This window comes from Nomascus leucogenys, chromosome 3, assembly GCF_006542625.1.
Source record: "Nomascus leucogenys isolate Asia chromosome 3, Asia_NLE_v1, whole genome shotgun sequence".
NCBI lineage: Eukaryota > Metazoa > Chordata > Mammalia > Primates > Hylobatidae > Nomascus > Nomascus leucogenys.
This window is the reverse complement of record NC_044383.1, coordinates 117936010-117952066: the sequence shown is the minus strand read 5'-3', so window position 1 is coordinate 117952066 and position 16057 is coordinate 117936010. Positions and strand designations below refer to the sequence as shown.

The 16057-nt window shown below is 38.1% G+C and overlaps 1 protein-coding gene across 2 annotated transcripts in view; it reads right to left on the bottom strand.

Moving 5' to 3' along the window:
- Nucleotides 1-16057, bottom strand: part of ENPP3 (ectonucleotide pyrophosphatase/phosphodiesterase 3) — a 94004-nt gene that overhangs the window by 12461 nt on the left and 65486 nt on the right. The window contains exons 19-22 of one of the 2 annotated variants that reach the window (XM_003255717.4): nt 14856-15034; nt 13156-13207; nt 11041-11195; nt 1549-1684 (exon numbers count right to left, since the gene is read on the bottom strand). In XM_003255717.4, coding sequence (XP_003255765.2) covers nt 1549-1684; nt 11041-11195; nt 13156-13207; nt 14856-15034 — 522 coding nt within the window. The remainder of the gene's footprint in view (nt 1-1548; nt 1685-11040; nt 11196-13155; nt 13208-14855; nt 15035-16057) is intronic. The other variant, XR_004027939.1, reaches the window with a different exon arrangement.

Genomic DNA, 16057 nt, shown 5'->3' with positions numbered 1-16057 from the left:
TAAGAACCTGCTAGTAATAGAACTTCTATTTTTAACAAATAATTGGAATTTATACTGGAGAGTTAGAAGAGAGTTTCATTTTATACTTAATTTTGTTTTTTTTTTAACTGACAAGGTCTCACTATGTTGCCAAGGCTGGTCTCAAACTCCTGAGCCTGTGATCCTCCTGCCTCAACCTTCCAAAGTGCTGGGATTACGACCATGAGCCACCGTGTCTGGCTGTATCCTTAATTTTTTGACAAGTTGTTTAATTATTAATTTTATTCCTTGTTAGGCAAACATTGATGTATTAACTAATATCTTATGGCCTAACAGATACAATTTTCTACACCAATTTCAAATATTTTATTAACAAAATGTTGCAACTTTTTTTTTTTTTTTGAGACAGAGTCTCACTCTGTCACCCAGGCTGGAGTCAGTGGCTCAATCTCGGCCCACTGCACCTTCGCCTACTGGGTTCAAGCCATTCTTATTCCTCAGCCTCCTGAATAGCTGGTATTACAGGTGCGCACCAGCAAACCCAGCTAATTTTTCTATTTTTAGTAGAGACGGGACAGGGTTTCACCATGTTGGCCAGGCTGGTCTCGAACTCCTGATCTCAGGTGATCCACTCACTTTGGCCTCCCAAAGTGCTGGGATTACAGGCATGAGCCACCACACCCAGCCTGTTGCAAATTTTTAATGTTTATCACAGGGCTTACATAAATTTGGTACCCCTGATTGTATCTAGATACATAAAATTTATCAGTTTATTTATCCTAACTCAGGAGTTTTAAATTGATAACACTACTTGCTTTCATTAAGCCTTTTTGCCCATTATAAATTTCAGAATCTTTAAATGACAAATCTCTAAGAAGGTGAAATTGTTGAAAATCTCATAGGCAAGTTAATAAAAATGATATTTCCTGTTGCACAGGGAAGTGGCTTGAGTTTTAGGAAAATCACACTAGCTTTGGCAGGTTCCCAAGAGAGATCCTTTCGGAAAACAACAACAACAAAAACTTAAATTTCATTTGGCTGCTTCACCTGCAGTTTAAAACTGTTAGCCCTACAGCATGAGTGACAGGCCAAAATTCCAGTCTGATTTCTTTTTTTATTTTATTTTATTTTATTAGGTGATCTTCTCTGTATCATTCCAATTTTAGTATATGTTCTGCCAAAGCGAGCACCCAGCCTGATTTCTTTGCACGGGCACAGCTGTATTCTCCAGGCAGACCTTAGCTTGGGCAGGAGCCAGAAGAAATGGGTTTTTAGATGTTTGTGTCCTTCTGCAAAGAATCTCCAGTTTTAAAATTAAACTTAAACCTGCCGAACTCTCTAAACATCTGGGCCAGATGAGAGCTGCTGTGTGGGTCCCACTGCAAAATGTCTTAGTCTTTATTACAGCCGCTGTGCTGCTCTGGCCAGCCACAACCGCTGGAAACCTCTCAGGCAGCTAGCTTAGCCCAAGCAGGTAGTTTTGGTGGGGAGTATATGTTTAAGGCACATGCCCACATCCAGCTGATGAGAGCTTTCTAAGCTACTGCTCTAAAAAAGAGTTCTACTAACCAGGAGGATAGAGGAAGCCGTGGGTGATATTCTCGTCTGCTAAATAGAAGGAACATTTTTGGCTCTCAGAAGGAGGAACCCTGACATCAGCCCGCAGACAGTCTGGGACAGTGGGAGGAAGAGGCGATGTGTCTCCCTGTTGAAAGAGAGAGAGAAAAAAATTACGCCCACAATTGTGGCTCACCCATTGCCTTATATGGTTTGTCACTTCCCTAGAATGTTTTTCATTTAAGCTTTTCCTATTTTCTTAGTGAATCAGGTCTACGCAAGCAATGGGAATGGATGTCCTCAGCAGTGTTTTCTTCTGTGGTTCCCTTCTGGTTAAGGACATCGGGAGGGCAAATCAAATACACCTTGGAAAAAAATATTTGCACAGTGAAACCTGAATTGAGAGCAGAGGAATAATGGGAACTATTCCTAAAAACTAAAATCCTTTTCAAGATCTAACTTTTATGTAGTGATATATATTGTACTTGTAAATAAAAATTGAAAGTAAAATGTATTTACTTTTAAAATACTGACATAAACTAAGTATTGATATATTATTCTTCAGCTGTTCAAGAACTTTTTACCAACCTAAGATTAATTCAGAGAAGGTGTAGTTGTCTAAACAAATTAGTTTTGAATATAAATAAATTTACAGCCATGCTTCATTCATCATGAAATATAAAAATTTTTAAAATAATTTCTTAGGCCAGGCTGGGTGCAGTGGCTCATGCCTGTAATCCCAGCACTTTGAGAGGCCGAGGCAGGCAGATCACGAGGTCAGCAGTTCAAGACCAGCCTAGCCAACATGGTGAAACCCCGTCTCTACTAAAAATACAACAATTAGCCAGGTATGGTGGCGGGCGCCTATAATCCCAGCTACTCTGGAGGCTGAGGCAAGAGAATTGCTTGAACCGGGAGGCAGAGGTGAGCTGAGACCGCACCACTGCACTCCAGCCTGGGCGACAGAGTGAGACTCTGTCTGAAAATAATAATAATAATAATAATAATAATAATGTCTTAGGCCAGGCTTGGTGGCTCACGTCAGTAATCCCAGCACTTTAGGAGGTTGAGGTGGGTGGATCACTGGAGGTCAAGAGTTCCAGGTTCAACATAGTGAAATCCTTTCTCTACTAAAAATACAAAAATCAGCCGGGTGTGGTGGTGGGGTGCCTGTAATCCCAGCTACTCGGGAGGCTGAGGCATGAGAATTGCTTGAACCTGGGAGGTGGAGGTTGCAGTCAGCTGAGATCATGCCACTGTACTCCAGCCTGTGCAACAGAGCGAGACTCCGTCTTAAAAAATAATAATAATTTCTTTGTAGCCCTATTTAAAGACTAGTACAATAATTTATTTACCAAGAGGACATCCTATAAATGTGCTGCCTAACTCGAGTATTCAAGGTAATACTATATTGTGTGGTCATCATATTTTGATTAACATATAATCATGGGTAAGTGAACATTTTGCTATTTGTTTATTTTTCTCAGACATTTTCATTTGTATGCTCTCTACTGCCCATAATGGATATCTTTCTTTTTTTTATTTTATTATTATACTTTAGGTTTTAGGGTACACGTGCACAATGTGCAGGTTTGTTACATATGTATCCATGTGCCATGTTGGTTTGCTGCACCCATTAACTTGTCATTTAGCATTAGGTATATCTCCTAATGCTGTCCCTCCCCCCTCCCCCCACCCCACAACAGTCCCCGGAGTGTGATGTTCCCCTTCCTGTGTCCATGAGTTCTCATTGTTCAATTCCCACCTATGAGTGAGAACATGTGGTGTTTGGTTTTTTGTCCTTGCGATAGTTTACCGAGAATGATGTTTTCCAGTTTCATCCATGTCCCTACAAAGGACATGAACTCATCATTTTTTTATGGCTGCATAGTATTCCATGGTGTATATGTGCCACATTTTCTTAATCCAGTCTATTGTTGTTGGACATTTGGGTTGGTTCCAAGTCTTTGCTATTGTGAATAGTGCTGCAATAAACATACGTGTGCATGCGTCTTTATAGCAGCATGATTTATAGTCCTTTGGGTATATACCCAGTAATGGGATGGCTGGGTCAAATGGTATTTCTAGTGCTAGATCCCTGAGGAATCGCCACACTGACTTCCACAATGGTTGAACTAGCTTACAGTCCCACCAACAGTGTAAAAGTGTTCCTATTTCTCCACATCCTCTCCAGCACCTGTTGTTTCCTGACTTTTTAATGATGGCCATTCTAACTGGTGTGAGATGGTATCTCATTGTGGTTTTGATTTGTATTTCTCTGATGGCCAGTGATGATGAGCATTTTTTCATGTGTTTTTTGGCTGCATAAATGTCTTCTTTTGAGAAGTGTCTGTTCATATCCTTCGTCCACTTTTTGATGGGGTTGTTTTTTTCTTGTAAATTTGTTTGAGTTAATTGTAGATTCTGGATATTAGCCCTTTGTCATATGAGTAGGTTGCAAAAATTTTCTCCCATTCTGTAGGTTGCCTGTTCATTCTGATGGTAGTTTCTTTTGCTGTGCAGAAGCTCTTTAGTTTAATTAGATCCCATTTGTCAATTTTGGCTTTTGTTGCCATTGCTTTTGGTGTTTTAGACATGAAGTCCTTGCCCATGCCTATGTCCTGAATGGTATTGCCTAAGTTTTCTTCTAGGGTTTTTATGGTTTTAGGTCTAACATGTAAGTCTTTAATCCATCTTGAATTAATTTTTGTATAAAGTGTAAGGAAGGGATCCAGTTTCAGCTTTCTACATATGGCTAGCCAGTTTTCCCAGCACCATTTATTAAATAGGGAATCCTTTCCCCATTTCTTGTTTTTGTCAGGTTTGTCAAAGATCAGATAGTTGTAGATATGTGGCATTATTTCTGAGGGCTCTGTTCTGTCCCATTGATCTATGTCTCTGTTGTGGTACCAGTACCATACTGTTTTGGTTACTGTAGCCTTGTAGTATAGTTTGAAGTCAGGTAGCATGATGCCTCCAGCTATGTTCTTTTGGCTTAGGATTGACTTGGCGATGCGGGCTCTTTTTTGGTTCCATATGAACTTTAAAGTAGTTTTTTCCAATTCTGTGAAGAAAGTCATTGGTAGCTTGATGGGGATGTCATTGAATCTATAAATTACCTTGGGCAGTATGGCCATTTTCACGATATTGATTCTTCCAACCCATGAGCATGGAATGTTCTTCCATTTGTTTGTATCCTCTTTTATTTCATTGAGCAGTGGTTTGTAGTTGTCCTTGAAGAGGTCCTTCACATCCCTTGTAAGTTGGATTCCTAGGTATTTTATTCTCTTTGAAGCAATTGTGAATGTGAGTTCACTCATGATTTGGCTCTCTGTTTGTCTGTGATTGGTGTACAAGAATGCTTGTGATTTTTGTACATTGATTTTGTATCCTGAGACTTTGCTGAAGTTGCTAATCACCTTAAGGAGATTTTGGGCTGAGACAATGGGGTTTTCTGGATATACAATCATGTCATCTGCAAACAGGGACAATTTGACTTCCTCTTTTCCTAATTGAATACCCTTTATTTCCTGGATATCTTTCTTAATAAAACTTGAAATAATTTATAAAAAATGAAGGTTAAGTTAAATTAGGATGACCTTCCTTTATTCACTGCATTGTGCTGAAAGCAAAATTAGCTATGTTGTCTAAAACCTCTGAGTTCAATTCACAAAGGAAGAGGCAACATACACTGTATGCTGTCTTTGTAGCCAGGAGAGCACCATGCTGAGGTATAGAACAAGTGGGAGCTGAAGATGAGAAAAGTCCAGAAAAAGCAAAGCAGAGACTGTATCCCTAACATAATACAAAGCTCCAGCTAGAAAACTTCTCAAATTGATTGAACACATACATTTATCTTGCTCCTTTCTTAAATTCCATTAAGAAGACAGTAATAATGAAAACACATAAGAGATGACAGGGAATATTCAAAAGCTGGAAATCAGATAAATAATAACCTGATTTGGTAGACCAGTAAACACTGACTACCAAGAGCTTATGTTTGGGGAAAGCACCAAGAAAGTCCTACTGTAGAACCCCAGAAGGGTAGAACTTGGAGTCCTAAAGACAAGAGTTTGCATAAGGCTTGAAATAGAGGATAGATTGAAAAAGTCTGCAAAAAGGGCTAGACAGTATGTTTACTCTCTGGAGAGTTTAAACCAGAGGGATGATCAGACTAAAAGACACAAGGCACAGCCAAGAGCAGGTGCACCATACTGAAAGCAATGGGATTAAATAAAACTCTATTGCTGAATGATAAGATTCTCCAATCTGTTTGCCCATTTAGCCTGAAAATTGTATATGCTGAGTCAGATTAGAAGTATCCTCTCTTTGGAAAACAACCAGCCTGAAAGGAAACTAGATACTGTCAGTATGGAGTCCTCAACAAAATGGCTGGTTCTCTTCCTGATCAACCTATAGTGAAGCTTATAGACTGGAAAGACCCGGCCATATAGTTTAGTGCCTAACTCTTAAAATAGAAGCTGACAGCCAAGGACACTGGGGAATAAGGGAGAAGAAAAAGAGACAATGCGGAAGCCAGAAGAAAACTCTTTTCTCAGAGAGTTGAGAGTGTATATGGCATCCATAAAGAAGGAACAGAGGCATTGTTTAAAAAGGGAAAAGGTAACAGAAAGAGCTCTTGGGATTTCAAAATATGACAGCCAAAAGAAAACACTCAATAAGATCTAGAGGATAAAGTTGCAGACATGACTCAAAAGGTGGAATTAAAGACAAAGATGGGAAAAATTCAAACACATTAGAGAATCAGCCCAGGAAGTCTAACTTTTTTTTTTTTTTTTTTTTTTTTTGAGATGGAGTCTCACTCTGTGGCACAATCTTGGCTCACTGCTACCTCTGTCTCCTGGGTTCAACTGATTCTCCTGCCTCAGCTTCCACTGATTCTCCTGCCTCAGCTTCCCAAGTAGCTGGGATTACAGGCATGCGCCACCACGCCCAGCTAATTTTTGTATCTTTAGTAGAAACAGGGTTTTGCCATGTTGGCCAGGCTGGTCTCAAACGCCTGACCTCAGGTGATCCATCTGCTCAGCGTCCCAAAGTGCTGGGATTACAGGCGTGAGCCACTGCGCTTGGCCCGTCTTACTAATTTTGAAGAAAAATTATTTCTAAAATTCTGAAACCAGCTAAAACACCAATTAAGTGTATAGGCAGAGAAAAAACATGTTGAGACACAAAAACTCTCAAGAATGTATCTTCCCCTTTTTCTTTCTCAGGAAGCTCCTGAGTGATATAGTCCACCAAAACAAGAAGTAAACCAAGAAATACAAAGACGTTTGTGCTAAATGTGTTGGATGAGTTCTCACCATTTACTTCACTCTTCTTCAGGTGGCAGAGTCTGGAAAGCTAAAAGCATTTGTTTATATTCTTTCAAAAACATATCATAGTATACATTTCTGAGTGACCAGATTTCTCCACTTGGTATAAGGACCACGTAAGTATGTTGTAAAATTAGAGAATAAGGAATAGTGACTGCTGACCAAGTTGGCCCCATAGACCCCTGGTATATTGTGAGTTTGATATTTCCTAACACACATCTTTATCGTTGTACTCAAACATTTCACATTAGTAAGTTTTACTTGAAGAAATATACAGTATATAAATGTAGGCCTAAATGCATTTTCCATAATGTAAGGCAATTGAGATGCTTATATTTAACAGTTAAAATTATAAAAATGTTAATGAAGAAAGTTTATTGTAATTTTTAATGAGGCTGTGGCTGTAAAAGTTGTGCTTAAACAACTTAGTTGGTCAAAATATTTACCATGTTCTCAAAGTAGCTTAAACTTTGGGCTGGGGGAAATGAACTGGGATAGCTTCAGGCAGAAAGTACTAAAAAAAAGTCACATTTTCTGCTAACCGAAAATCTTGAGATTTATTTCTTACATACCAAACTTGAACCCTCAAATAAAAGTGCATCAATACTAGGAATGAGGATGTGGCCTCCTTTATCCAGGCGAGATTATGCAATAGGCAGCCCATTAGAAGGATGGAGGGGACGTACAGGAAGGTCCTTTCTATAATAAAGAAGACTTTAGTGAACCACCACCACCACCACCCCACACACATAAACATCTTCAATCCTGCCATCCTATCAGAGTTCCCTGGAATTTTTGAAGCAATGGAATAGAAAGTCAGGAAAGCAATAAATAGAATTCAGACACTCAGATAAAATGTGAACTTTTTAGCTCTCAAAATCTTTCTGGAGAAGTAAATGATGAGTATAGACAGGAACGTGAGCTGCTTGTACTTTTAGTCTGGCATTGAAACAAAGTAGAACTTGAACAGAGGATAAAATTATTTCTATTGAAGTTACAGATGCTTCTTACCTGTAGGCTGAATGTACAAGTTAAAACCTACTTGTTTGAAGATTAGATAGTTACAATTTTGCCTTATGGTAAGGATAATAACTATGTATGTTTTTAATTATTTTGTTGTATGATTTATTTTCTACAGGGAAAAATAATTTTTTCATAGTTTAAAAATGTTTGCAACATACAATAATGCCCTTATTTTAAAGACTCACAAAATAATCTTTAGAAACAAGAAAAAAGGCTTTTTAACATGGAATGATATGTGTGTAGATTGACAGATAGATATATAGCTATAGATAGGTAAATAGAGAGAGAGAGCGAGAGATACATAGATACATAGGGAGAGAGAGAGGCATTTTTCAAAGTACACTAGATTTCTACTCTGAAAAGTTATTTGACTTCATATTAAATTCTGAAATACCTATTTTAAACAATAATCACAATTCTTGCTCTTATTTTCAATTTTTCACCTAGCAACAGAAACACTAGTGCATATCTTCCTTCTGAACAGGCCCAGAAGCAAAATCTATGTACAGCCTGACTAACCTTAATGGTTTTGAATCAGCTGGTCTAGGACCATGATTTCAAATCACAACTACTTCCCCAGAACTCTTCTGAGATAACAACAAAAATTACAAAACCCACCAAAACCACAGAAAAACAAAAGCTCCATAAATCTTAAAGGTTCAGGCCAATTGGGTCCATGTTCCGAAAAGTGCTTATTTAAAGCTTGATTTTTTGAAACACAGAGCTGATTTACAACATTTTTATGTGAATCCCAAAACATCCTGGTATGTAATTTTCTTGAACCACAACACACTAACAGAGTAATTTCTGAATTAGAAAGCAGAAAATTGCTAGAATTCCATCCTGTCACATGGAGGGAGAAATACACAAGTACTTCTGTGGGATCAGTGAAAGGACAGGAACTTTTGGTAACAAAGAAGCTAGTTTTAAAACAATAACAAAGAAGAATTGTATTAAACTCCTAGTCTGAGCCCACTTAGAATCTCTCTGCCTTTGGTTTCCGCCAAAGCTCATAAAAATTCAAGAATGCAAGACAGCAGGGGAAAAGTACTAAAAACATAAACATTCCCTTTAATGCCACACAACCCCTCATACCTGGAATTTTCAAAATAGAAAATTAAATAATAGGACTGACCCTGATTATGCCACTCCTCTTGAAAACAATAACAAAATAGAAGTTATTTTAAGGAATGTTGTGTGTTGAAGAAAATCACGAACTGAACATTGTGCATATTAAGAAAGTAATGTTGCCACCAACCGTCCATATGAACTCAGGTAACTGTTGGTAAAATATTTGCCCACATTGGCAAACAAACATTACTACTGTTACCAGTGACCACAATTGAACCATTGATAGCAACAGAGCCGGCCTTCAGAATATACAAAGTTTTAATTAGTAGTAGGAAAATATGCTTATTTTTCTCCAAAAATTTTGAATTGGAACAGGAAGAGTAGGTAAACCTATGCAATCAATTATTTCCTTTCCATAAAAGAGGTGGTACTCTTAGCAAAAACATTAATAGCTATAAGTTTGTCATCAGTCTCTGGATCTAAAATACTAGATTTTCTCTACAAAAATAGCTCCCTGATTATTTACCCGTGTGGTGGGTGGTATAGCTTTGTCTTTAAAAGTCTAAAAATAATGGTTGTGGTTAATTCATTCAATGCATTTCATTCAATAAGCACTTACTGGGCAATTCTATTGTGCTGAGGATACATTAAATAAAATCATCCCTGCCCCAGAGGAGTGTTTGGACTGACTTTTGGCATACTTTAAAGTTTTGTTGCTGTGTTTTTTTTTTTGAGATGGAGTTTCACTGTTGTTGCCCAGGCTGGAGTGTAATGGCACAATCTTGGCTCACTGCAACCTCCACCTCCCGGGTTCAAGCGATTCTCCTGCCTCAGCCTCCCAAGTAGTTGGGATTGCAGGCATATGCCACCCCACCTGCCTAATTTTGTGTTTTTAGTAGAGATGAGGTTTCACCATGTTGGTCAAGCTAGTCTCAAACTCTTGACCTCAGGTAATCCACCTGCCTCGGCCTCCCAAAGTGCTGGGATTACAGGCATAAGCCACTGCGCCTGGCCCTAAGTTTTGTTTTGATTTACATTTTCCTGATTGCTATTGCGATTCAATTGCTTGGCTCCTATCCTTTGTTCATATAGTAACTAAGATGCTTGTCATTCTGTTGTTGATTGGTGGAAATTTATTAGCTATTCTGAATCTAATTACTGTTCTGGATACTCATAACTTGTTTCTTATGTGCAATGCAAATATATTGTTCCATCTACAACTTTGTTATTTTGTTATACATTAATGTTTATGTAGTCTAATCAATTTCCTCTGCATTTTTAATGTTGTTCTTCTTATCTCCTGAGAAAGCCTTCTCTATCCCAAGATCATAAAGATATGCACAAAGGGAATATGGACTTGCTGTTCCTATTTAGATCTACAAATCCACCAGCAATTTAATTTTGTGCGTGGTGTGAGGTAGGGATCTACTGTTTTCTTCCTGAAGGGTAGTCAACTGTCCTGGCACTACTTAGTGCAAGAGAGTTTGCCAGACAGTGAAGAGGGAAGGGGCTTTAAACAAGTGGACTCAACCTCAGCCTGGAGATCTGTGACATAATGCATTTGTCCATGTAAGTCTAGTCTGACTTACTAGAGTGCCAGATCCTTCAGAGAAGAACTATGCCTTATTCACCTTGTATATTTGGTGCCTACTATAACACATAACAAATAGTAAAGTACTTGTTAAATAATCAAATAAATACAAAGATCTTTATAATCTAGTTATCATCACCTTCTATGTGCACCCATGATTTACATGGGGAATGATAAATGAATAGTATTCCTCCATACTTCCTGTTGCTTCTGTTTAAAATGTCCTTTTCTGCCTGCCTTACCAATTGGCCAATTGGCCTGTAAACATTTTCCATTTTCTCCAGGTAAAACACAATGTGTTCCTCTTTTGCACACATGTAGCACCTATAACAACCTTTATCTAATACTTGTGCATTGTTTTGCAAGCTATAGGCCAGTGAGTTCTCTCCCTTTGAATCTCTACTGCAAAACAAAATTCAACTCTTAGAATATGAAAGGATTATAAATACTTCTTGCCTGCATGGATCAATGGACTCAGGAACTTACCAACTGAGGGACTGTGTATGAACTCCACATGGGCATCCTCATAGCTTTTCCAAATCCACTGACATATTCCCTGTGGTAAAGGAGACAGTGGTCCACGTTCTTCTGCAGTACTCTAGGCCTCCCAAATGGCAAATTTACTTTCACTGTTGCTGTTACTAAAATTAAAATAGCATAAAATAAAAAGATTCATGAAATTAGCAAATGCTTCTTTGCATGTAATAACTACCCATATAATAACTACCATTCTCTTATGGCTTATTATATGACAAGTACTCTAACAAATATTTTACATATTTAACCTCTTTCAATTTTACAACAATCCTATGTATAATTATTAATAATAATAATAATAATAATATTGGTGTTATTACTCCATTTTACAGATTATAAAACTAAGGTTTACATAAGTAAGTTGGCCAAGCAAGAGCCTAAGCAAGGATCTGAAGCCTGCCCTCTGTGATTCCTTATATTTTACAGCTCAGAGGATGTACATGAAGAGGTAAAACCTTCAAAGTCAAAAGTACATACTTTGTAACAAAGATGACCTACTTTAGTAATTGTCATAGGGAAGATGTTGGAATTTTATAAACCTATGTCTTATAATCAGAATGTTTATGTCTCTCTAAAACGTATACGTTGGAATCCTAATCCCAAAGGTGATGGTATTAGGAGGTGGGACCTTTAGGAGGTGATTAAGTCATGAGATAAGACCCCCATGAGCAGGATTAGAGCTTTCATCAAAAAGACCCTAGGGACACCTTCACTCCTTCCACTATATGAGCTCAGAGTGAGAATAAGGCCCTTTATGAGGAATCAGGCCATCATCAGAAACCAAATCTGCTGGCAACTTGATCTTGGGCTTCCCAGCCTCCAGAACTATGAGAAGTAAATTTTTGTTGTTTATAAGCTACCCAGTCTATGGCATCTTGTTATATTAGGTTGGAGCAAAAGAAATTGTGGTTTTTGCCATTACTTTTGAGAACAAGTCTTGCTGTGTCACCCAAGCTGGAGTGGAGTGGCATGATCTCGGCTCACTGCAACCTCCATCTTCTGGGTTCAAGTGATTCTCCTATCTCAGCCTCCTCCTGAGTAACTGGGATTGCAAGGTGCACCATCATGCCCAACTAATTTTTTTTTTTTTTTTTTTTTTGTATTTTTAGTAGAGACAGAGTTTCACCATGTTGGCCAGGCTGGTCTCAAACTCCTCACCTCAAGTGATCTGTCTGCCTCAGCCTCCCAAAGTGCTGGGATTACAGGCATGAGCCACCATGCCCTGCTGTTTGTTGCCATTACTTTTAATAGAAAAAAACACAATTAACTTTGCACCAACCTAATAGCAATGGGAAGGGACTAAAACAACATTCTAATGTATTTATTTACTTTTACTTGTATGCTTCTTAAAAATCTATCAATTAGTGATGGATAAAAAACCTGCAGGCTATTTATGCCATGGGATAACACTTGGCAGATTATAAGATTATCAAAACAACTAGTACATTTACTAAGCTCTTAACTGTAAACCAGGCACATATATTAACTCATGTAATCTTCATAGCAACTCTATAAAGTAAGTATCCCCTTATAAGCGATGAAACTGAAACAGAGTGAGTTTAATACAAGAATACTTAAAAGACAACAGGTAATAATAATATTGCTACAGGCCAGGCACAATTGTAAATTCTTTCCATGTATTAACTTTTTAAATTTTACAACTACATGAGGTGAGTACAGTTATTACAGATGAGAAGACTGAGGCACAGGGAGGCTAAGTGATTTGCCCCAGATCACACAGCCAGGAAGCACAGAAGTAGGACTCAAATCCAGGCAGCTCAGTCTGCTTACATCTAAGGAAAGGAAATAGAGGACTGCAGATGAGTCACAACCGCTTCAAGGAATTCGTTTTGTTCCTGGAACCACTGGAACTACCCCATGCTTGTACTGGTGTCATTATATCTGTTGTGAGTTTTTTTTTCTTTTTTTACCTTTTGTATATTGGCAATAAAATCTTTATGTTCAGAAACCTCTGTCAGCTTATTTTGGAGAGTCCTAAAAGGGCCACATTGTGTTTTGTTAGGTCTAAATATCAAAGACTTAACATGTTTTCTATTGACTTACTTTCTTCTTGGGTGAGATTTAGCATTTGATTCACTTGTTCCAGCTGAATACTCTGCAAGATAACGAGGGATGGGAAAGGGGAGGAAATACGTCAAAGTAACAATACGTATTTTAAAGGGTAATCAAGATTATGTCTATAGTAATCAATTAAATGTTATACTGCCAATGATGCTAGCCTAACTTAAGATTCTGATTCTGCCACTATTCAGAAATACAGAGATACTACTGCTCCCTGCATTGTGTGTGTGTGTCTGTGTGTGCGTGTGTGTGTGTGTGTGAGAGAGAGAGAGAGAGAGAGAAGAGAGAACTTGCAAAAAGATAATTGATAATGGGGCAAAGCATTCTGATCACTGCTGGAATCAATGACTAAGTTGGGTGAGAACATCCCAGTGCTCCTTAAGCTTTTAATATGCATACAATCATTTGAGGGTTTTGTTAAAATACGGATTCCGGTTCAGTAAACCTAGGGTAGGGCTTGAGATTCTGCATCTCTAACCAATTTGCAAGTGATGCAGATGGTGGTCCTGGGACTGCACTCTGAATAGCAAGAGGCATTCTTTACATAGAACTTCGGGTTTGCAGTCAGATGGAACAAGCTTCTCTGGCCTTGGACAATTTATCTAACTTCTCTGAGCATGGTTTATCTCTAAAATGAGAAATAATATACCCACTAAGTAATGTTATTATTATTTTTTAATGGCAGTTTGAGGTTATCAGGAGCAGTCAGTAGGAAACCCACACCCTTACTCTGATCTTTGTTGCGGATTTGATCTTCATTGAGAAGTTTGCTAGGCTTTTGTCCCGTTGAGCCCCTTTGGTTGGTTATTTATTTCTGTGGTATAATGCTATTTTGAAGAATAGAGATTGTGACATCTTCACCTACTTCTGACTATAAGGAAAAATTCTTACCTGAGGCAGCAGGTGTTTTTATTTAGTTCTACAAACACATTTGGAACTTGGCATCAAATGACCCTTGACATTAATTTTTGCTTGATGGACTCCTGATAACTGGGCTCCAATTTCACTCTGAAATCCCAACCCCATCCAGGTGCTCTGATTCTCACAAGTAGGCTTGGTCCTTGTATTTTGAGCTGCTGTTATGACTCCTTGCCCTTGGGGCCTCTCCTAGCACTAAAACCTCACCTTATTGAAACTCTCCTGGGATCTGAAGTCCTGCTCTTGAACTCATCCGAGGGCCTAATTTACTAAAAAGACCTTCCCAGTGTCAACTGTCAGCCAGATTCTTCCCTGCTATGCAAAGGAATACGCCACAGCACCTACCCTAGTGGGTATGTCAAACAGCAGGCTACAGTCCCTACACCCTCCTAGTTCTTTCTGCTCTAAATAACCAGGCATGAACATCTGATTCATAAACTGCAGGAAGAATGGTTTATAAGGAAAACTGGAGAGAGTTCGAAGATTACTGTATTGAATGGTGAAGGACAGTTAGTTTATAATGACATTAACAATTACCAAATAGTGTTTTCCAGTTTACAAAGCATATTTCCATACTTAATCTTATAATGTATGCATTCTCACTTCTTGTTTCCAGATAAGGTTCAGAGAAGCCACATATATTTACTAAGTAAATATCCAAGGCAGAACACAAGCCTGGTTGTTGCTACCCCAGTTGTTGGCTACCCAGGTTAAGAATAGCTTGTCCCTTTACATGCTTATGGATGCATGAAGTTGTTACTTACATTTTGTAGGTGAGGGCATGAACAGTCAAGAGACTCTGTGGGCAATGGATTAGCAAAGCCACAAACAGAAAACTTTGACACCTCCTCTGCATGGGATGGTTCATAAAAAGGCACCTTCAGAAGATGGTTTAAACTACCATGGGTTCCATTGTTTGGTGCTGGTTGAATGTGTAGAAGATCTGTTTTTTGAAAAAATAAGTTGAAAGTTGCTTTATACTGGAAAGCAACAACTCCTCTGTGGGAGATGGGAAGAAACAAACACCTACTCTTTCACTCCCTTTAATAAATTCTGCTGTAACGAAGCTATGTACTCTATATGCCATTCAGTTTACTGACTTTCTTCTCCGTGGTTTCAATCACTAGTCTTGCTAAAGAATAGAACTAGCCAAGTGCAGCAGTGCACCTGTAGTCTCAGCTACTCAAGAAGCTGAGGCAAGAGGTTTGCTTGAGCCTGGGAGTTTGAAGCCAGCTTAGGTGACATACTGAAACCCCATCTCTTGAAATAAATGAGGAATAGGAACAGTTGCTGCAGATGAGCCAGAGGAACTTTCATGAACGGTTTCTGTTTCTCCAAAGAAAAGCTTCCTTAAATCACCACTTTGTTTTGTAAGCATATTATGATTTTCTAGCATAAAAAGCTATATTCTTAATAAAAACAAGTTTAAATAAATTAAATAATTTATAATCTTCCTTGTAGTACATTTACTTAATTATATAAAAGTTCTCTAAAGATAGAAACTTTTAAAAAATGGAACTAGTGAATTTTGCTTAATATTCAAAGAGCTTTTTTCATATTTTTCTATGAAAATACATAACACAAAATACATTTGTATGTTTCTATGAAACATACAATTTGCATGTTTGTATGTTTCTATGAAACATACAAATATTTCACCAACATAGCTTTTTAAGTAATTCCTACCAACTGCCTGCTACCTAACAGATCTCTCCTGGAACTGCAGTCCTATCTAGTTCCTTTTAACCAGTTCTGCAAAGGGCCAACAATCCAGACCATAAACCTAGCTGTGCGGAAAAAGAATGAAAGTTGTTAAGGCTACAACACACCGTTTTAAAAACTGAATACCTTTTGGTTTCTAAGTCACATTCAATTACCACAAACCAGTAACAACATCAAGAGACAGTTGTAAGCATGTTTATGTCCAAATTTCTAAAGCTAACAGTGAAATTGCAGCTTACTCATT